The sequence below is a fragment of the Oryza glaberrima genome, chromosome 4 (assembly GCF_000147395.1).
Source record: "Oryza glaberrima chromosome 4, OglaRS2, whole genome shotgun sequence".
NCBI classification, from domain to species: Eukaryota; Viridiplantae; Streptophyta; class Magnoliopsida; order Poales; family Poaceae; genus Oryza; species Oryza glaberrima.
This window is the reverse complement of record NC_068329.1, coordinates 24724276-24744554: the sequence shown is the minus strand read 5'-3', so window position 1 is coordinate 24744554 and position 20279 is coordinate 24724276. Positions and strand designations below refer to the sequence as shown.

Here is a 20279-nt window from a genome sequence, read left to right as displayed (position 1 = left end):
GGCCGAACTCACAAAGGGGGCCTCACGGTTCCCTGGTGGAGGAGTTCATTCTCCGACAGTGTGAAATGTTCAAAATACCCTTGGGCCCACATGTTAACGACCAAATTTGGTAATATCAGCATCGGAAAAGAAGATTAGATCGAAGCGGAATCGAAGACGAAGATCGTTGCGGAAACAGAGCAAAAATCGGCTGCAATCTGAATCGGCTACGGTCAGGATCGGCAGAGTTCGAGTCAGACAGGGCTAGCCGATACAGCCGATTCCAAGAATACGACTCGGTGCACATCATCGGGTTGAGTTGAGGTGCTTCAAGGTGATTGCCGCATATGGATAGAGTCCCGAGGAGGAATTGTATCTATTAATTAGGATGTTTTAAGTAATTTCCTTAGAGATATGTTTGGGCAAGAGTCTGCCGCAAAGACTTATGGTATCTTAAAGTTTGTCAGAGATAATAGTCGTATCAGTTATGGACGTATCTTGTAATTCTCGGGTATAAATAGACCCGAGCCCTATGTAACTAGGGACGAACACACACACGTTCAATACAATTTCGGCGCATCGCCATCCTTTTGCTTTAGTTTTATTTCGACGAGTTCTTGATTTCGGGTTAAGCTGCATCGGTTTCGATCTTCAACAAAAGGTAAAACTTGTTATGACGACTTGTGTTCTCGGGATTAGTGCTTCCATCTTTATGATACTCTGATCTCGTTTCTGTAATTCATCAAGTTATCATATATCTTACATAATCTCCGGCAATACCGCTATTTAATCTACAATCGGCTAACATCTGTCGGTAGAGGGCAGCCGATTAGGTTAGATTGCGACGTTGATTTAGATTATATAAGATATCTACCACTCTATGAAACTTCCAACAGCTTGATTGTCTAGATATTGTTCTTCCTTTCATACTTAATGCTGCATCAGTTTAGTTTGATCTATTAAGTCGTGCTTAGAATATCAATCTATAGCCTGCCTTTTGGTTGCCGATTAGGGTAATATCGGAGTTTCAGCCGATCTTACCTGATTCAACTATATTTGCCCTATATGCTTTATTGACATGTTAAATCTGCCCTTTATTTTAGGATCTTATTGCATTTAAGTATATTAAGCTTTTGTTTGATGTATTCTACCTGCTTTAATATCTTAGTATAGAGTGGTATCGGGGTATTAGCCGATACATGCTAGATCTATCTGATCGACTATGCTATGAACATATATAGTCCCATTATTAATATATATTTCGATCTAAGTGATTTATACTGTCTCGGCATGGCGACCGATCTATCCCAATCACTTGATTTAAGTATATATCGATATAAGGAGTATATATTGTTATTATCTACAGCCAATCGATTAGATTTAGTTCCTTCTTATTTATTCATGAATGCCGATCGATACATATGTGTCATCGGCACCTAGCCGATCGACTATCATTTATAGATTTAATCGCGGTTTCTTTGCTTCTATTTCTTGTTGATTACAGGATCAAATCAACTGGCACGCTAACACTCGAAGGCGAGCTTTGGACCTGCACTGGAGTTAAGAAGATCTCCCAGTCCTCGTGTTTTCTGTCAACACTTATCTCTCTTCTTTTCTCTTTGTATCTTCCTCCTTCCATGTTAGCTCTTTGTCTACGAGGTGAGGCGAGGCGCGGAGGCCGGAGCCATGTTTTCGCTGCTGCTCCCGACAATGGCCGACGCGACGTCGTCGGCGCTGCTGGGCATCAACTATGCCGCATCGGCAACAACCATCAGCAACGAATGTGCTCGCGTAGCTCGAACTCGACAAGTAGATGTTCCGTCACCACCACGCGCAACCTCGCGCGTGCTCGAGTACGATTTGCTCGAGCCGACCTACGCCGGCGTCGCCTCATGATCTCCTGCTCGAGCTCCACCACACCTGTGTTGCCCGCTGCGCATGGCCGTGGTGGGTGGCGACCACGCCGACACGTCAGCGCCAGAGGCGTTGGCGTTCGTGGGAGACTAGGCGTTCCTCCTCGAGCGCAACTCGTCTAGCGCCAAGCCCTTTGGCGACGCCATCCCGCTTTGCATGCTCAACGAGTTCGCCATCCCGCGTGTCTATGTCAACCGCTTTGTCACTCGCATGTGCGTCCTCTCGCCATCCAACCTCGCCGCCGACTTCTCCCACGCGCTACCACCCGGCGCCCCCATCCCCATGCTCCGACACGAGATGCTCGACTCTGTCCTCCGCCGTCGCGCCGCCTACGCCAGCGCCACCCTCGTCACGCCGCCGCCGCTGCCGCTCTTGCTACTGTCGTTGCCGCCACTCTTTGCTGCTTCCGCTGATGTTGCTGCCGCCGCTACCGGCTGTATCTGCAGTTGCCGCTCGTGTGGGGACGGTGTGGACATGGCCTCCTCGGCCTGCAGGTTGAGGGAGAGAGGAGCTTCGGCTCCCTGTCGGTGAAGAGAGGGGAGGGGAGAGGGAGAGGGAGAAAGAGTGAAGAGAGATAAGAGAGCTGACATGTGGGCCCAAGGGTAATTTTGACATTTCATGCGATTTCTCTCCCCTCTTTAACCAGAAATTATTATTTTAATGAACGCGGTGTCTGTTGGCAAATAACATGTTTTGAGAGTGTTTTACCCCAAAAGTGACTTCGTGTGGTGTCCTGGAGCTAAAACTACGAAGTCACAATGTCCTGTAGCAAAATTTGCCCTACATGTAACAGAGGCACGTGAGCTATGACATAGCCTGGTGTTTGGTGACTAGCGCCCTCTCCCGTCCCAGTGTTTACCGAGACAGTTTAACTTCAAGCCTAAAACTCAATTTGCCCTAATCTGGGCCGCAAAGGCTCTGATCAAACGGCTGTAAGATGGCATAAGGAGGTTCGGAGTTAAAAACAAGGAAAAAGTCGACTGACTTTGACTTTCTTAAAAGTAAACTGAATCTAATTCGTACCCCTTAACCATAAACCAGATAAGAAGACTCCCCGATCTATTGAAACCGGTGTAATTTGACTGCATTAGTGGTTTTAGAGGGTGGTTTCGCTGACGTGGCGATGTTAACTTAGCCTTCGTCCCACGTGGTGTTAATGTGGCGCTTATGTAATATTAGAATTAAAAATAGATATGTGGGACCCATTTGTCATTTACACGTAAAAAATACAATGGACCCACTGACCGTGGGGCCACATGGTCATCCTCTCTCCAACCCTTCTTCTTTCTCCCACTCTCCCCTTATGTCTCTCTCTTTCTCTTCCCGTCGGTCGTCTGCGAGGAATGGGATTGGAGCGGTGGTGGCGGGCGATGGAGCGGCGGACGGGGGCGGAGTGGTGGCGTCGCGAGAGAGGGTGGGGAGGCACTTTGGGGTGGTGCTGGCGCGGATGGAGGCGAAAGAGGAGGCGGCGGTGGCAGTGGAGACGGCTACGGTGGCGGCGGCGGCGGGCGGTAGCCGGAGTGGTGGCGGGGGGCAGGAGAGTAGGCGGGAGAGAATGGGACGGTGACCATCCGTGCAACGGAGATGGCTTAGCGACAACCCCGTGACACCAACGGACAGAGGAAGAGCGGTGGCGACGCGACACTCCAGAGATCTACGATAGCGGCCCCGCAAAGATCTGCAACAGCTACGACCTCGCGGCCGCCGGCGACGGGAGCAAGAGGGAGGGACAGACGCGAGCGGAAGAGGGAGAGAGAGGCCACCCCGCGCGCCCTCGCCGTCGTCCACCCCGCGTGTCGTTGGCGTCCCGCGAAGATCCACGACGGAGACGACCTCGCGGCCGGGGTGGGGGACGGGGAGGGGTCGTTGGCGCCGGCGTCCGGATGCGACATGGCATGGATCGCCGTCGATTACAAGAACACCGCCGCCACTTCATGACGTGCTTGACCGCAGCGCCGTCGCATCCTGACGGCCAGTCTGCCACCTTCTATCCGCTGATCCGCTCTGTTCCCCTCAAGTACTGGACGCATCGCTGTATAGCAGGTGGTGACTGCTCCATGTGTCCGTTGCCGCCGTAGAATGATCGATGCCATGGAACGCACAATCTGAGGAGGTAGGGAACCACACACATCGCCGGCGACTTCCATTGCCTGCTAGGCTGCCAATGTGAACGAACGGGCTCTGCACGTTCTTTCCAAGATGAGGTGGAACCGGTTGGTTCATGGTTCAGAAGGCGCCGTCAGCCATGGCCATCGCCCATCGGCGAGGAAACGAGGCGGGGACGAAAGTTTACGTCCCATATAAAAGCCAACGCAACCTATCACGTGCATGACATGTGGGGTCCACAAACTATTCACCATCGGATCGCTTATATGGGCCGCAAAGGCCCTCATCGAATAGCTAGCTGTGAGATAGCCCAAGAGGGTTTGGAGTTCAAAATCTACCACGTGTTATAATACGCGCAGTGTTTTTTTAACTTTTACCATATAAAACGTGAAGTTTTCTAAAATTCATTCATAAATTTTACACACACATGTATGTGTACACTTTAGACCTATAAAAAATATTTTATATATACATATATATACTTTACACATACATACGTGTATAAACTTTATATGTATACACGAGTTCGTGCGTACACATGGACTCTCAAAAGTGATTGGCAACTGACAGCTAAGGATTCTTTCGGTAGGGTTTTAACTTCTAAATTTAGTTTTAGGAGCTGGGTCTAAAGTGAAATTGTGAAGCAGCCTAAAAACAACTCTATAACTTTAACTCATTTTGTGAGAGTATTTCAACCTGGTTCACCTTTTCAGGTGGAGCTGAAACCATTTGTTTGGGCTTCACTATTAAAAGAGATGGAGTTAGCGAAGTGAGCCTATCTCAACTGGTTAATTTCTTTGCAGTGGAACTAACCCACCCGGGTTTAAATACTATATTTTACACGGGTGATCGTATTTACAGTTAATTAATTTTTTAGTGGTTGACATACCCATCGACAACGAGTACTTAGGGGTAAAGTGTGCGTATATGCGTTTATAGGAGTGAGTATATACACACTGCAGTGTTTGTTTTTTCAAGAAAAGAAGATGTGGAGCTGTAGCGGAAAATTTGACACCCAGAACTTAAATATAGCGTTTTCGCGGTTTCGCCGCGAAAAACCGAGCCCCCGGCCCCCCGCTCGCGTCCGAACGCCGAGACCTGGGTGCACCGCGACGTGGCCAGACGCCCCGCTCCCGCGCGCCGTGCCGAGACGCAGACCGCGCCGCAGCCGAAACGGATCCTCCGCATATTCTGCCGGATCCCGCGGCCCCCACCCCATACGCCGGCACGCGTTCCCAACACCGCAAGCCATCCTGGCCGTCCGTCTCCCGTCCCCAAACCTCACCCTGATCCAACAGCTCTCGATCTGATCGTCCCCACACCGCACGCTGACCTATTTAACCCCAACAACGCTCGTACCATCACGGCATCATACTCGCTCGTACGAAAGTTTTACGAAGCGAAAATCTCGAGCAGAACAGTCCAGAGAGGATATGGACGCCATGACCAAGCAGGAGATTTTGCTCGAGAAGAAGCGGGTGATCACCGTCCAGGGCCGCGACAAGGCCGGCCGGCCCATCGTCCGCATCGTCGGCAAGAACTTCCCTGGTACGGTGGCAGAAACACGTCACACACGCCAGTACGTTCGTGTTGGGCTCGTGACGCGAGCGGGTGTTTCGTTTTTGTTGGCGTTGCAGCGCGGGAGCTGGGCGGCGGCGGGCACGCGGAGGCGGCGCTGAAGGGGTACGTGCGGAGGCGGGTGACGCCGGCGATCGGGGACGCGGAGTTCGTGGTGGTGTACATGCACTCCGGCGTGGATCGCCGCGAGAACTTCCCCGGCGTCGGCGCGGTCCGGACGGCGTACGAGTCCATGCCGGCGGCTGTCAGGGAGAGGCTACACGCCGTGTACTTCCTGCACCCGGGGCTCCAGTCCCGCCTCTTCTTCTCCACCCTTGGCCGGTTCCTCTTCAGCTCAGGGTACATACATTACGCGTGATGTTAGGCCGTACTAGAGATTACTTACTCTGTTTCTATATTAATTGACATTTTGAATAAGGTTGAGGCTAAACTTTTATAACTTTGATCATCAATAACTGTAAAAATATTTAGTTTAAAGAAACTTAAAAAAAATAGATTTATCTTTCAAAATACTATAATAAAAGTAAACATGCATTTATTTATTGTATATATTATAATAGAAAAATAATGTAAAGGTATATCTTGTAGAGCGTGTCATTGTCCAAATCGTCAATTAAAATGAAACCGGAGGAAGTATCGATTTGCTTACTAAGCGATTTTTGTGTTATTGTTTTTTTTTCCTGAAGATTGTATAGGAAGCTGAGGTACGTGAGCCGGTTGGAGTACCTGTGGGCGCACGTGCGCAAGGGGGAGCTGGACGTCCCGGAGGCGGTGCGCCGGCACGACGACGAGCTCGAGCAACGGCCGCTCATGGACTACGGCATCGAGGCGAGCGAACGGTGCGGCGTGTTCGACGCCGCGTCCATGGACACCACCGCGTCACTGCATTCGCTGCGCTGCGCCTCCTAGTGGGCACCGGTCGTCAGTCGCGGCCACCGGTAGTTGATCTGGTTTCGATGACCATTATAGCTGCTCTGTTTTGGTGTACCTGGGATTGGGAACTGGAAAGTCTGTACAAATCGGAGTGTTGGCGGGAAGTGCGCGAATGATAAGATGAAATGGTCCGAGTTTTGTCAGATTCTCGGGAACTTATTTTTGCGCTAAAATAATACGGCATGAGAAAAGATCCGGTTCAAGAAATCAAGATGCACGCGATTCGTCGGTTGGGATTCATCCCGCCACGTTGTTTGAGAACTTTCCACCAAGACTCGGGTGTCTCTGGAGCACCTCCAAAAATGGCCCAAAACCACACTGCACACCTCCGTCTCCACCAAAGCATCGCCGCCATCTCAACCACATGAACATGGCCAGGAGCAACCTCCTCTGCTGCCTCGGCACGCGGCGTGAAGATAATGCTCGGCAACGCCAGACGCGGCCCACGCCTCGGCCTCGCCTACGCCGGTTGATGAGCGGGATGAAGCGTGTCTTCGGTCGGTCTCCTCCGTGCGGCCAGACGGCCGTGGCACCCGACTCCGGCATCGTCGTCGTCGAACCAAGGCGTCAGACGGCTGCGCGTCGTGTGGGGAAAGGAGCGCGCGACGGAGGTGTCAACAACCGTGAGGAGATCTCAAGAGAGGAGGCCGCGGCGGCCACCATCCAGGCCGGCTTCCGCGGTCACCTGGTACGCGCGCACGTTAACCCGGCCGCATTTACCGCTGCATTTCTGCAAAGGCTGCCACGATGATTCAGAAAGGCGTGTCCGTTCATTTCAGGCGAGGCGGGCGTTTCGCGCGCTGAGGAGCCTGGTGAAGCTGCAGGCGCTCGCGCGGGGCTCGTGCGTGCGGAAGCAGGCGGGCGTCGCCATCCGGTTCATGAAGGTGCTCGTGCGGCTTCAGGTACGCGTCCGCGCCCGGCAACTTCTCCACAGGTCCAAGGATCAGTAGGTGGAATTTAATAGCGTCGAGCCTTCCATGTCTAGAGATTTATTTATTTTGTTTGAACTTTGAACGAACTTGTCTAGAGTTCAATGGTATCACCTGTTCTGGACCTTCTGGTCTCTGTTTTCTTGTGTCGAACGACAGAACGCTCATTTTTTGTTTCCCCGAAACAAAATTAATAAAAAGTTTCATTTTTGTCAGTGTCCAGGTCGCCTTTGTAAATGAACCATTTCATCTTAAATTTATCTATTTTTACTACGGTTGCCTCCCCTTTTCCAGCACTATGATGTATGCTGCCCAGTTTCAACTGGTTTTTTTTATTCGAGAAACAAAGAAGTGCATGCCTATTTGTAAATGCAAATGCCAAATCCTGCTCAACCTTATTCTAGGCGAAGCAAATACCAGGGCAAAAACAGGAAACAAAAGCATCTGCCTTCTTTTGTTAAGACAGGCCAATGCCTGCTTAACCTATCCAGAGAGCATAAAAATTCCAGGTAAAATGAGATCTAGTACTGTATGCTGCAAGCTAACATTAGATATTTAGATCGATATTCTTGTATTTTGCTGTCAAAATTGCATTCATCTTTTGATGCATTAAGTCATCAAAATTATTATGTAGCAACATGTCTAAAGTTCTCATAAGAAGTACCCAAACACATAACACTACAGTTACAGGAAAGCACAAGCGGTGGCTGCAAGGACAGTAAGACGGCCTCTTGCTATTTTGGCAAGCTGTCACAGCTCAATCCACTCAACCGAATATGCCCTTTGCAAGAAGGAGATGGAGGAAAGGAGAAGGGCACTTCAGTTACAGTACTACGTCACCTTACTCAAGAAATACGGCTGCCTACCTAGCAACTTCAAACCATAATCTCATCACTGAACTGATCAGGCATGTTTAACTTGGTACTGCATTTCAAGAAGAATTAATACGTTATCCATGTTGATGGCATCCTCAAAGACTGGATCATTGGCGCATTCCGAACGTTGATGTCGAGTGGCAACATCCGGTATTCGATGTCTAGATCTTTCAAGATCTTGATCATTTCTTGGAGCAATAGCTCCCTCCTCTCGAATCTCATCCCCATGTCTTGGAAGTTGATCGTGTGACGGCACCATATGGATACCTTTAGCTTGTTTGTGTCATCCACGTCACGGAGAACAACCATGGATCCAGGGTACCAATGTTCTTTCTTGTTGTCAAGGTAACTGAAATTTCAAATGACATGATTGATAACCCTAAAGCAGTCAATGTAGTACATTCTTGTGCATGGAATGTTCAGGAGAAAAATGATTTAAGACAATAAAAACTGAGGTTAATGCATTGATACTTACTGCATTAGTCTTTCCTTCATCAGGGCCAGTTTCTCCACAGGCGTAGCGACATGAACAGAGAAATCGACTGCATCTCCCATATCAGGACTCCTGTAGTAATTCATGATTGGTTGGATGGCGAGCTGGCTGTTCGGATAATAGACCTTCAGGTTGTCGTATCGGAGGAAGATTGTCGTCATGATGTTCATTTCCTCGACGACTACCTGAATTTCGCAACAGTTTAGAACCAAGTCAGACAGTGTGAAGCAATCATACAATGCAGATAGAACAATGAAAAGAATTGTAACCTGCATCCCATCAACTTCACAACGATCGCCAACATCAAAAGGATGCATCACAAACAAGAACACAATCGCCTCAAAGATGGTCTTCAGAGTGTTGCCAAACATGAAAACCGCAACAAGAAGCTGCGAGCTGATGAAGACGAAGAAGCGTGACGTCGCGATCCCTAGAATGGAAAGCCATAGTGCAATCACAATAATCACAACAACAACATTGGCCATCTGGTGGAGCTTGTTCACTGCAGTTTTTGTGTCGTTGAGCGTTAGAGCAAGAGCTTTGCGCTCTCTGAACGCGCTTACCTGCATAGTTCACATGACAGATTAAGCATAACATTTTGTGTCTCTCAGATTAAAAGGAGCTGTGACTGTGTCAAGATTGACAATATCATTACCACCCAGTTCTTGAGTGACCTCTTGCTGACCCTGTTGTGCTCCTGTGCGCCTTCAAAAAGATCCATTGCTTTCAGAGCTTCCTCCTGCCTCATGAAACGCATCAAATCCGACAAGTATATGTGCCTGCAACACGTTGACATTTCAGGAATGGATAGGCATATAGCCATGAAATTTGATAACAAGATTTTGTACATGAAAAACAGGTGTAGCACTGGTGCGCTACTACTCACTTGGAGTGAGGCTTGGCGACATTGTGGAAAATCCTCTTGGCAGCAACCTTGGCCTCGTACTCGCTGTGTATCTGCGTGGCCAGCTCGTCCTCTCCGGTTGCATGCTTGATCTGCTCGTCCATGGTGGTCAGCGCCCCGTAACGAACAATCTTCATCAACCTCTTCATGCTCCAAGCTGAGATGTTCTTCTGGCTAAGCCTGTGAAGCTGGTCGATCGTGATCCCGTCGTCGCAATGGCGGTCGGATTTCTGCTTCTGCAGCTGCTTGTTGGCCCCACCTCCTGCTCCTCCTCGCTTCGACGGGTTCACCGTGAGGCGCCCGCTCTTGGCCGGCATGGGCGGCTTGCTCGGCATGGCCGTTGCTTCGAGCTCGCTGGGGATGTTGATCCCGGCGCTCTGCAGCCTCTGCACCTCGGCGAGCATGCGGCTCTCGTCGACCAGCGGCGGGCCGGAGAGCGTCTCGATGACGTACTGGTTGAAGAGTGCGTCCTGGATCCGGTCGAAGTAGGTGGAGACGTGGAAGGAGGAGGCGAGCACCTTGAGCAGCAGCGTCTTGACGAGGCGGATCACGGTGGCGACGAGGAGGCAGCAGAGCACCTTGGTGACGTAAGGGAGCACCAGCGTGTGGGAATCACGCTTGGCGTCCTTGTCGAAGAGGAGGTGCCACGAGATGAGCGCGAGGCCGAGCCAGAGCACGTTGCGCACGGCGCGGCGCACGCCGTAGACGAAGTAGAGCACCTTCTTCCGCAGCAGGAAGTTGCGCTCCACGAAGAAGACGCAGATGCGGATCACCCAGCCGGAGACGAGGCGGCCGCAGATGAGGACGAACACCAGGAGCTCCCACTTCCAGAGGTGGAGACCCGAGAGCTTCTTGTTGGCGAGGCTGCGAATGCTGAGGCTGCAGACGAGCGCGCCCATGATGACGATGAGGCCGACCCATTCCAGGATGAGGAGGCAGTCGACCGTGTCGCGCTTGAGGTCGGCGGCGAGGCCCTCGTCCACGAACGGGTCGTCGTCGTCGTCGTCGAAGGCGCCGGGCTTCCCGATGGGGCCTGACAAGCCGATGAGCCCCGACTTGCCGATGAGGCCCGACCGGAGCTGCCCTGATTTGGGCGGCCCCTTGCCGACGAACGACTTGCGGTCGTTGCGCTCCGCCTCGGTGGGGTGACTGATCGTCGGCGGCGGGGGATCCATTAGCCGGGAACGCGTCTTGCTCCGCGCCAACAGGTTGTTTCCGGTGGACATCGACGTGCAGCGGATCACCTCGGCCGCCTCCGCTGTGCTGCAAGCCTGGTTCCTGCTGTCGCCGGCGTAGGAGGAGGTGGAGGCCGACGACGTCGACGGGGAGAACCGCTTGTGCGGGTCTTGGAACGAGACGCGGAGCTCCCTGGAGGCGTTCATGGACGTGGGCGCGCGCGGCGGCCTCCTCATCTCCTCCATCTCCAGGTCAGGGTCGAGCGCCAGCTCGCCGCCGGCCGCCGCCTGCTTGCGCAAGAAGCTGCCAATGAGACGCGTGGGCGGGTCGTCGCTGCCCTCCCCGCCGACGCTCATCGCCGGAGACGCGGGCGACTGCGGCGGCCGGTTCTTGAAGCTGAACGACTCGCCGTTGCCCCCACCGCCTGGCGAGGACGACGCGCTCGACACCGACCCGGACCCCGGGACCACGCCCCCCACCGCCACGCCGCCAGCGCCCGGCGCGTTGGCGGCGTGGCTGCCGCCGGCGTGGAGGTCCACCGGCACGTGGGCCTCGGGCTCGATCTTGACGACGACCTCGCGGCGGTGGGCGTCGTCGTGGCGGCGGTCGCGGTCCGGGTCCTGGTCGTGCTCGAAGTCGAACGAGCCCGACCGCGACGACTTGTCCGACGCATGCGACGTGATGCTGCCCTTCCCCCGCGGATCCATCGCGCGGCGGGAAGGAGAGACCGATCAATCGATCGAGACCGGGCAAATCTAATCAGCGCCCCCGAAACTCGCCGACGAGGCTCGCCGGCTGGCGTGGGTGGACGCGCCGGAGGGACACAGGCATCGATCGATCGCGCGCGTCGACGCACGCACGCACCAGCGGCGGCGAGAGGTGTGCTATTTCGAGGAGGAAGGCTTTTTGGCTCGGCGGGGAGGGCGGCGCGAGAGCAACGGGGTGATGAGCAGTGGTCGTCTAAGCTACGCGGGCGCGGGAGCGTCGCGGGCGAGGATTATATATGCGAGGGGGGGAGCGGGGCATGCATGCGCCGGGCCGGAGACTGCTCGGAACTCGGAAGGAGGGAAGTGATCTCCGCGACCAGCGGCGGCGCACTGTGCTGGTCATTTTGGGCCTCTCGCTCGATCTCTTCATTACGGCTTGAAAAGAAAAGGAAAAGGGAAAAAAGAAAAAGGGAGAGGGGCTTTCGTTCTTCCATTGATGTGCTTCGCGGGATCTCACGTGCGTTTGACCCACTTCTGGGGCAGAGATCCTCCGGAAACCCGTTGCAAAATGTGTCGAAAATTTGACTCCATATGTCCAGTTTTAAGTGTATTTGTGATTTTTTACGTACAACGTTAACCGTTCGTTTTATTTAAAATTTTATCATGAATATTATCTTTATTGTTATTACATGATAAAGCATGAATAATACTTTATACCTAACTTATTTTTTAAATTTTTTTAATAAGACGAACAGTCATATATTAGACACGGTGTCAGGGTTACGGATAAGCTATGCCCTTTACCCTTGGATACACGCTATACGGCAATATGGTACATCTGCGCACGTACGGACGTTCTCTGTATACGCTAAGGAAATCCATCACGAAGTCCACTAATGGAAAGGTTCCTACCCGTATAGGACTGGGTCATCACTATATCATGCAGGGTCCGATGTCTCCGAGTCCTACTTGGAGACCACCTGACCTGTGATATAAAAGGGACCCCCGGGAGGACCTAAGGCATCGAATCTTATAGCCAACACAACGACCACAGCCTACGAAGCCGGAGCCTACAGGAGCCAAGTCGCCGGGTGATCTAGTCGAATCAACTCGACTACGATCTCGTGGGTATCGTCGAGTTCCATTTATTCCCTTTGTAATTTGTGGTTCTCTCCATATAATCCCATATCAACTGGATTAGGGCTATTACCTATTGAGGGGCCTGAACCAGTATAATCTATGTCTCTTGTTTCCTTGATGTCGTACTACGTAGATCCTCGTACCAGCGTACCCCAATACCCTCTATATCCGGTCTACGGGTACCCACCGTCGACACACGGAAACCCACAACAAGACTTGAGTTTCGCCATCCTACCGTGGGAGATATTACTACTTCTATAGAGAATTTTGAGATTACCACTATTCTCCTTTCCTCTTTGTGAGGGAATTTGCTCCGGTCCAACTATAGATAGCCAAACGGGCCACCCGGCCCGACAGGGCCCAGGCATAACTGGACCTGGGCCGAGGTCAGCCGGGCCATGCCCGGCTGGCCCAAAAGCATGACAACCCATCCTGCTTCTCAATAGAATAAGTCCCTTATCTCTTTTGGGTTGTCTATATGGCTGGAATAAGTCTATTATGAATCCCTCTTCTCTTTGGACCATGCCTTATATGTTTGATTTAAGTCTATTTTGGATGCCTCAACTATTTTTCTTTGATCGTTCCGTGCTGAGCCGGCCCACCGTGCAAAGGCATCGGCCCAGGCACGGGCCAACTGTCGGCTCACCGACACGGGCCCAACACCAGTCGTGCCATGCCGTGCTTGGCCCGGGCCGTGGGGCCTCAGGCCTTATGACCATCTATAGGTCCAACAAGTGGTACCTTGAGGTACCAAATCGAATCTAACCGTCCATTTGTGATGGACAGGATGGGTAGCATCGACAGTCGTCAACCCCATTATCGTTCTCCAAAGACTTTGCTGGCGTAGGGGTAGCAAGGGCTTCACCAGTGCCATGTCTGGAAAGGAAACATCTCCCCACCTCCTCTGCAATGGTCCACTGTGCCAACGGGCTCGCCATTGAAGAGACAGGCAGTGAGATTCGTGGCATCGATGACCGTTGTAGCGAGAAGAGCGCCACCGAGGAGCGCCACAAATGCGATGATATCACGAAGATACATGCGATGAGCTCTGCAGCATCGAATATTGTTGTGGTGAAAAGGACTCCTGTGAGGAGTACAGAAAGGGTGGTGGCGGTGCCCTAAACCTAAGGATTGCGGCGGTGACAAGAGGGCAAGCACGGTCAATAGTGACGACTCAGGTTTCAGATTTTTGCAGTTGCCGCACTCAAGTTGATCCAGTCTATACTCCCATGCAAAATTACGTTGATGCCCTTTGCACTTACTTGTTCAACCGTGGTACGACCCGTTGACCTCGATGGTACCTCACAGTACCACCATTTTTTATCCATTGGATCGAGGAGATTCAACTGTCCATATTCGGTACTGCACCATCCTACTAGACCCTAAAAAATCTCTTTTATAAAAAAAAAGAATTTGCTTCGGTCCAACAAGTGATACAAAGTTACAAACGATGTGAGTTATAAAAAAAGACCACGATCCATTGATTGTTATGGATGCGAGTTGCTTGTGCTGCTCTTTTGGCCCATGTAGCTACAGTGGTTAGCAGGCCCAGTACATGATTGAGAGAAGGAATAAGTTCACTTTGGGTTCCTCTATTTGTCGCTCAGTTCGAATTTCGCTCCTTAACCGCAAAACCAGATACGACCCGTCCCCCAACTTACCAAAACCGGGCAAACGAGGTCTCTCGGTGGTTTTGATAGTGGTTTTGGTTGACGTGGCGCCTACGTGGCGAATTTGACTCGGTCTTTATCTGACATGGCGCTTACGTGGCAATTCGATCAAAAAATAATAATAAAGCCCGTGGGTCTCACATGTCATTTTCACACATAAAATAGCATTAAAAAGTGGGACCCACGTGGGCCCCACATGTCATACTCCCCCCTCATCTTCTTCCTCCTCCCTTTCCATCTCCCCTCTCTCCATCTCTCTCCCCTCCTCTCTCCAGCCTCCAGGCGCCACGGCTCACTGGGTCACGGGGAGGTCCGACGGTGGCGGCCGGCGACACAACAACCGCCACCGGCGGCGAGCTCCACCTCTCGGCGCAGCCGTGCAGCCGCGCGCGTTTTTGACCCCGCGCGTGCGTGGCTGTCTGACGGCGTGGCAGCACGGATGAATTCATGGATCTAATCCCGCGCCAGCACGTAACCCCCCCCCCCCCCCCCCCCGCGACACGACGGCGAGGCGGCGACGGCCGGCGACGTTGCTCTCACGCCTCAGCTCGCTGGGGTTTTGAGTTTTGACCACTGGAATGAACTTTGTTCCGATGCAGTTCTTGCTAGTAATGCCTTTACCTACTCACCTCTTGTCAGTAACTGGTAATTGCTAATTGCTCACAGATCATCACTTAGCTGCGGATGGCCATCATTGATTCTTAGTGTAGCACTGTGTTTTTCGCAAGTCGCAATGCAACAGTGTATGAACTCGAAGCCTGTAAATTACTCCCATGCATGCATGGATCGCTTGTCAATCGACTAATTAATTAAAAGGTATTGTGCTGCATCATCTAGATCATGGCTAGGCCGTAGTACATTGTGTAAGCACAGGACTTGTACAGTTTCTCTCATGCAGTCAGTAGCATTTACACGCGTACGTTAGTACGAGTACTCAATTGACGGTAGCTCGTATGATTCAGCCGATGTGTCAGATGGAATCAATCGCCTAATCTTGAGTTCTTGACCCCTCTTCGACACCGACGATCGATCGAGGCATCGAACTGACTCCTCACATGGCTAGCTAGCTTAATTGCGACGAAACTGAAATGATATTATTTGATGCTACTGCTAATTTTCTCTCTCGATGCAAATTAATGCTGGTAGTTGAAGATGTACTCTCTCTCACCGGCGTCAGAGCGACGTCGCCGGCCGTCGTGTCGTGCGGGGGGGGGGGGGGGGGGGGGGGCGCTACGGATAGATCCATGAATCCATCCGTGCCGCCCACGCCGTCAGACAGCCACGCGCACGCGGGGTCAGAAACGCACGTGGCTACACGGCTGCGCCGAGAGGTGGAGCTCGCCGGCGGCGGCGGCTGTCGCGTCGCCGGCCGCCACCACCGGACCTTCCCGTGACCCCGTGAGCCGTGGCGCCTGGAGGCTGGAGAGAGGGGAGAGGGAGGAAGAAGATGAGGGGGGGTGAGTATGACATGTGGGGCCCACATGGGTCCCACTATTTTTTTTATTATTTTATGTGTGAAAATGACATGTGGGTCCCATGGGCTTTATTATTTTTCCGGATCGAATTGCCACGTAAGCGCCACGTCAGATGAAGACTGAGTCAAATTAGCCACGTAGGCGCCATGTCAGCCAAAACCGCTATCAAAACCGCCGAGGGACCTCATTTGCCCGGTTTTCGTAAGTTGGAGGACGGGTCGCATCCGGTTTTGCGGTCAAGGGATGAAAATCGGACTGGGCGACAAATAGAGGGACCCAAAGTGAACTTATTCCTCGAGAGAAACGCTCGGGCAACAGGCCAATTTGGGCAAACAGGTTCAGTTTGGTCAAATTGTAATATTGATCTGTTAAAAAAAATGAAGTGGAGCTCCCTCTACTCCGCTTTGGTCACTGCTAACTTCAGAGCGAAAATTCAGAATGAAATTCTGCCAAGCAGAGGAGAGCAGAGCAGACACCTTTGATTGCTGCTATCTACCTACCTGCTCAAGCATCCACCAAGGTAATCTAATTTAGTGGAACTAATGAAGTTATCTATGCACTTTCTTAGCCAACAACATGTCAGCATCCGAGTACGCTGCAAAATAACAAAGGCGACACTCTTTTTGTTGTATGCTAGCGATGACTCTTGTGTAGATAACTTGTTTTTTATCCCTTGGATAGTTTCCAGGTAGAACTGTTTCTTTATCTTAGCAAAAGTGAGGACAAAGATATGTAACATCAGTTTTTAGTTGTAAGGTCGTTTTCTTACACTTGTTTTCTTTTACCTGTTTCTTGTTTGTTTGATCCCTCGTATTCACAGAACTTGGTTGCCTCTGGACACTTCAAGCAAGTACAGGAAGGGGAAAAAAGATAGAGTAATACCTAAGAGCATGTACAATAGCAGGCTATATGCCAACTATAAACATATTTTAAAGAGATAAAAGGAAGAGAGAGAAGAGCAGCGGGCTACAGATCTGTAGCCAGCTGCAGTACGGACTCCAAGTCGTAATGTATCAATGATAGGTGGGACCAAGTATTAATAGTATAGTAAGCAACTATTGTATGAATTGGCTATAGATGATTTGGAGCTAGTAGTGGGCTATACTATTAAACTTACTCTAAGAGGAACTAGCCTTTTTTAAAAAATAAAAACAATGTTCAAGAAGGCCATATTTTGTACATTTGAAGATATAGTGCACAACTGATGTATACATAAGATGTTGCAAGGTTAATCAATTCAAACAGATAAGAGTGTATATGCAAGAAGATTGTTACGTGTGCTGAACAGTATAATGCCGAATAACATTCGTGATACCATCACAGAAGTGTTGGCAATAGCTTCTGATATATCATTGCAAGCACCAACTAAAATTGTTTTTTTTACAATGAATAATAAGTTAAAATGGCCTGCTTTCTATACCACGCAAGGCAACAAGGTTACAAAATGATTAACTTTAAAGTACCGTTCAGTTTGGACATACTTATACACTTAAAACAATGTAGTTTATTCCACCCATAGCATTGCTGATGCATATACCACTTGCATATTTTCTAATTTGCCAATATGCCTCAGCTTATCATTGGCTTGCCCATTTAGAAGATTGCAAAAGTAGTAGTATTATGTTGACTTGGAATCGATGAGAAGAAGTTCATGCATCTCTCCTGTGGGATGTATTTGATAGCGTGCTTCCTTCTGCCGTTCTCATCCGTGGATGTCATTGCTGGTTCATTCAGATAAGCATAAGTGCTTTTTCTCCACCTGCACCCAGGGAGGCAAGATGGTGGTCAGTCATATCCACAGCTATTTAATTAATTCTTTTTTGAAGACTAAGTAATTAAGATTACTTCTGATAGGATGCTAAGGTCGTAATTGCACCAGAATTTTAAGCGATTGCACATGCACACGAAAATAGCCGTCTTGATCCTTAGAACTGTTACAAAAAAATCTTAACGCGTTGCTTCTTATTTTGACTAACTACAAGTTGAGCTTGTTAGGTTCTTAATTCTCACATCCATATAATTCTTCTTGACTATAAATTCCACTATAGAATTGTAACAGGAAATCCAACCGTGGAAATGGATGGAAAGTGGGATACAGATTGTTTTCCACATTGGACCATTATCCAACTTCCAAAGAGGATGTGGAAACGCACTATTTAGAAAGGGACGCACTCTGCTATATCAACTTCAGGAAATTTGCAGAAAGAACGGATAGCATAACTCTAGGAAATTTGCAGAAAGAACGGTTACCAATCTTTGATGCCAATCCTTCCCTCAGTGCTCTTGGTGGCAGCGGCGCCGTTCGTGGTGATGTCTCTCTCCGCCCTTGCGCTGTCACCTTTGATACCCTCCTCAAGAATCTCCCTTATCATTTGCTCGAAGATCGCATAATCTTCAATCTGCTTTTCAAACAATTCAGGCACCACAAGTCACAGTATTTTTGAACTCCAAATTCATGGTAGGATAATTTGGCCTGTATCTGCATCGCAGGTTTTTATTGCCTTACATGCGTCGATTTATCTGCTATGCTAAATACCATACTGAACTCTTTTTTTTTACTAAGAACCATACTGAACTTGAGCTGGTAAAGGAGATCAGAGGACGAGATAGTGATTGGTAATACAACAAATTACGATTGATCAATAAGAAGAAGAACTGACCATAAGTGTCTTGGCTTTGATTCTTGCAGCTTCCTTCTCGGCGGTGAGGCGCTGCTCCTCTTCTTCCATCTCCTTTCTCCTCCAGAACTCCTCGATCTCTGCCCTTGTGATGCTGTAAACCGGGATCGCCATCTTCTTGTGGGAATATGGGCTATGGCCGGCAGTTTTGGTGTGTCCGCAAAGGTGTCACCTGCTGTCTTCCTTGTTCTTTCTAAATTGTAAGTTCAGGCTCAACAGGGTCATCTGATATATATACACCTTCAACTCTTCAAGGCTTCATGTGTAGGGTGTTGCCTTGCCCACTGAAAAAACCTAGTCACAACTCACAGTCATGGCTACAGCAACCTAATCTTCTAGAGGAATACTACTAGACTGGGTCCCTTCTCGTCTACTCTTCTCAACCAACGGTTATGCAACTAGTGTTTGCTTACATGTTAGTTGGTAGAGTCAGTGTCTTCTAAAGTTAACCAAAGTAATAGGTAGGATTAGGAAGGTGCTTTGGGGTAATAAAGAATAAGACTCAAGCGTGTGTCAAGAAACAAAACGAACCCCTGGATCACACTAGCTTGCATCAGCATACTAGTATTTCTTTTTTCTACTTAGTCAACCACATCTATTAATTTGAAAACGAGTGCAGTTGAAATTCCATACGGCCTTACCGGCATACAAAAGGTTCACATATTCTTCCTTTTTAGTTTTGGTTTAACACAGTGTTCCTTCGTTTTTGTTACTAGGCTTCAAAAGAAACAACGAAAAGCTCCTTTTGTTTTCTGGACTCGAAGTTAGGTCTTCACAAATATATATTAATTAAGGACAAAGAAAGACCTAGACTGAGTTTGCATCAAGAATCATGATGAACCCATTCAGGCCTTCACACCACTCTAGTGCTGCAATTCTGAAAACCAGTTTACATGTTATATACAACCACAGCTGTTTAATCTGAGAAGAATTGATAACTGAAGAACTGTACCGGTCGGTCACCAAGGATACTTATTACTGTACTTTCTTACCTTGGACTGCAAACACCACACATATGCTAGCCTTCAAAGGAACTTTTGTATATTGATATCCGTAAAGAGAAGAAAAAAAGGTTTTATGACGTATATTGGAGAGAAACACGTGAATGGACTATTTCCTTAGTTTATCTTTTTGGCCTCTTTTCCCATGGAAATGATCTCACTTCGGATTCATGCCCCCAACCCAGCCGTGTGGGCGACGAAGTACACTGAACTTCCGAATCGAGTTTGACTCTCCGGATGCTTTATCAGAAGCGCAATGCGGCGTCCCGTCACGGCATATCGGTCCGAAATGGTGCGCGGTGCCCGTCACGGGGCAGGTTGGCGCTGCTGCGTCTGCTACTCTCCCTGCTCAGGCCACGCGCCGCTGGAAGAGATTAGTAGTGGAAGAGGTGGCATCCGCCCGCTCTCTCGCGTAGCGTAGACATCAGCTGAGCCCCTCGCCCCTAGCCGATCGACGCGGGGCGCCACCGGCGGCCGGCGGGCGAGGCGGCTCCGGGTGTTAGCGATTGCCAGAGCGCGCGTCACCGCTTGCTGAGGCCAGAAGCCGTGAAAGCACATGCCACCATGTTAATAAAACGTCTTTTTGAGTGAGCCGGATTTCGGCCTTCAAGAAGGCCCCCACCTTGATATCTTGATATATTGCCATCCTCATCTCTTGCTTCTAATAGAATCATCTCTCTCAACTGTAAAATTGGGTATAACACCTCACCCATCTTCGAAA

The 20279-nt window shown here is 50.0% G+C and overlaps 4 protein-coding genes across 5 annotated transcripts; 2 read left to right on the top strand and 2 right to left on the bottom strand.

Annotated features, from left to right (window-relative positions):
* The first annotated feature begins 5404 nt into the window (after window positions 1-5404).
* On the top strand, window positions 5405-6675 carry LOC127772102 (uncharacterized). Its single transcript, XM_052298089.1, has 3 exons — window positions 5405-5547; window positions 5637-5916; window positions 6264-6675. Exons 1-3 carry the CDS (start codon window positions 5433-5435, stop codon window positions 6484-6486), a joined length of 618 nt encoding a protein of 205 aa, XP_052154049.1. The 5' UTR covers window positions 5405-5432; the 3' UTR covers window positions 6487-6675.
* A 179-nt stretch (window positions 6676-6854) lies between these two features.
* On the top strand, window positions 6855-7615 carry LOC127772302 (protein IQ-DOMAIN 21-like). Its single transcript, XM_052298330.1, has 2 exons — window positions 6855-7198; window positions 7290-7615. Exons 1-2 carry the CDS (start codon window positions 6875-6877, stop codon window positions 7458-7460), a joined length of 495 nt encoding a protein of 164 aa, XP_052154290.1. The 5' UTR covers window positions 6855-6874; the 3' UTR covers window positions 7461-7615.
* A 364-nt stretch (window positions 7616-7979) lies between these two features.
* LOC127769904 (mechanosensitive ion channel protein 6-like) lies at window positions 7980-12015 on the bottom strand. 2 transcript variants are annotated; one of them, XM_052295566.1, is made up of 5 exons: window positions 9694-12015; window positions 9463-9586; window positions 9077-9370; window positions 8790-8992; window positions 7980-8663 (listed from the first exon to the last, which is right to left on the bottom strand). In XM_052295566.1, the coding sequence occupies exons 1-5, from the start codon at window positions 11592-11594 to the stop codon at window positions 8381-8383; spliced, it is 2805 nt and encodes a 934-aa protein (XP_052151526.1). In that variant the 5' UTR covers window positions 11595-12015; the 3' UTR covers window positions 7980-8380. The 2 variants fall into 2 exon arrangements, with proteins under 2 accessions (XP_052151526.1, XP_052151527.1); XM_052295567.1 differs by having other exon boundaries at window positions 8603-8693.
* Window positions 12016-17169: 5154 nt separating this feature from the next.
* Window positions 17170-18799, bottom strand: LOC127770165 (uncharacterized). The gene is made up of 3 exons (XM_052295833.1): window positions 18540-18799; window positions 18130-18278; window positions 17170-17638 (listed from the first exon to the last, which is right to left on the bottom strand). The coding sequence occupies exons 1-3, from the start codon at window positions 18669-18671 to the stop codon at window positions 17473-17475; spliced, it is 447 nt and encodes a 148-aa protein (XP_052151793.1). The 5' UTR covers window positions 18672-18799; the 3' UTR covers window positions 17170-17472.
* Window positions 18800-20279: the final 1480 nt, after the last annotated feature.

Excerpts from the sequence above, each read along its gene's own strand:
- LOC127772302 (XM_052298330.1), top strand. The coding sequence starts at position 6,875 with ATGAACATGGCCAGGAGCAACCTCCTCTGCTGCCTCGGCACGCGGCGT. Across the intron at positions 7,199-7,289 it reads CCGGCTTCCGCGGTCACCTG|GCGAGGCGGGCGTTTCGCGC; the intron begins GTACGCGCGCAC and ends CGTTCATTTCAG.
- LOC127770165 (XM_052295833.1), bottom strand. The coding sequence starts at position 18,671 with ATGGCGATCCCGGTTTACAGCATCACAAGGGCAGAGATCGAGGAGTTC. Across the intron at positions 18,279-18,539 it reads TCAAAGCCAAGACACTTATG|ATTGAAGATTATGCGATCTT; the intron begins GTCAGTTCTTCT and ends TTTGAAAAGCAG. Across the intron at positions 17,639-18,129 it reads AGGATTGGCATCAAAGATTG|GTGGAGAAAAAGCACTTATG; the intron begins GTAACCGTTCTT and ends CCCTGGGTGCAG.
- LOC127772102 (XM_052298089.1), top strand. The coding sequence starts at position 5,433 with ATGGACGCCATGACCAAGCAGGAGATTTTGCTCGAGAAGAAGCGGGTG. Across the intron at positions 5,548-5,636 it reads CGTCGGCAAGAACTTCCCTG|CGCGGGAGCTGGGCGGCGGC; the intron begins GTACGGTGGCAG and ends TTGGCGTTGCAG. Across the intron at positions 5,917-6,263 it reads CGGTTCCTCTTCAGCTCAGG|ATTGTATAGGAAGCTGAGGT; the intron begins GTACATACATTA and ends TTTTTCCTGAAG.
- LOC127769904 (XM_052295566.1), bottom strand. The coding sequence starts at position 11,594 with ATGGATCCGCGGGGGAAGGGCAGCATCACGTCGCATGCGTCGGACAAG. Across the intron at positions 9,371-9,462 it reads GGTCACTCAAGAACTGGGTG|GTAAGCGCGTTCAGAGAGCG; the intron begins GTAATGATATTG and ends TGAACTATGCAG. Across the intron at positions 8,993-9,076 it reads GTGAAGTTGATGGGATGCAG|GTAGTCGTCGAGGAAATGAA; the intron begins GTTACAATTCTT and ends TGCGAAATTCAG.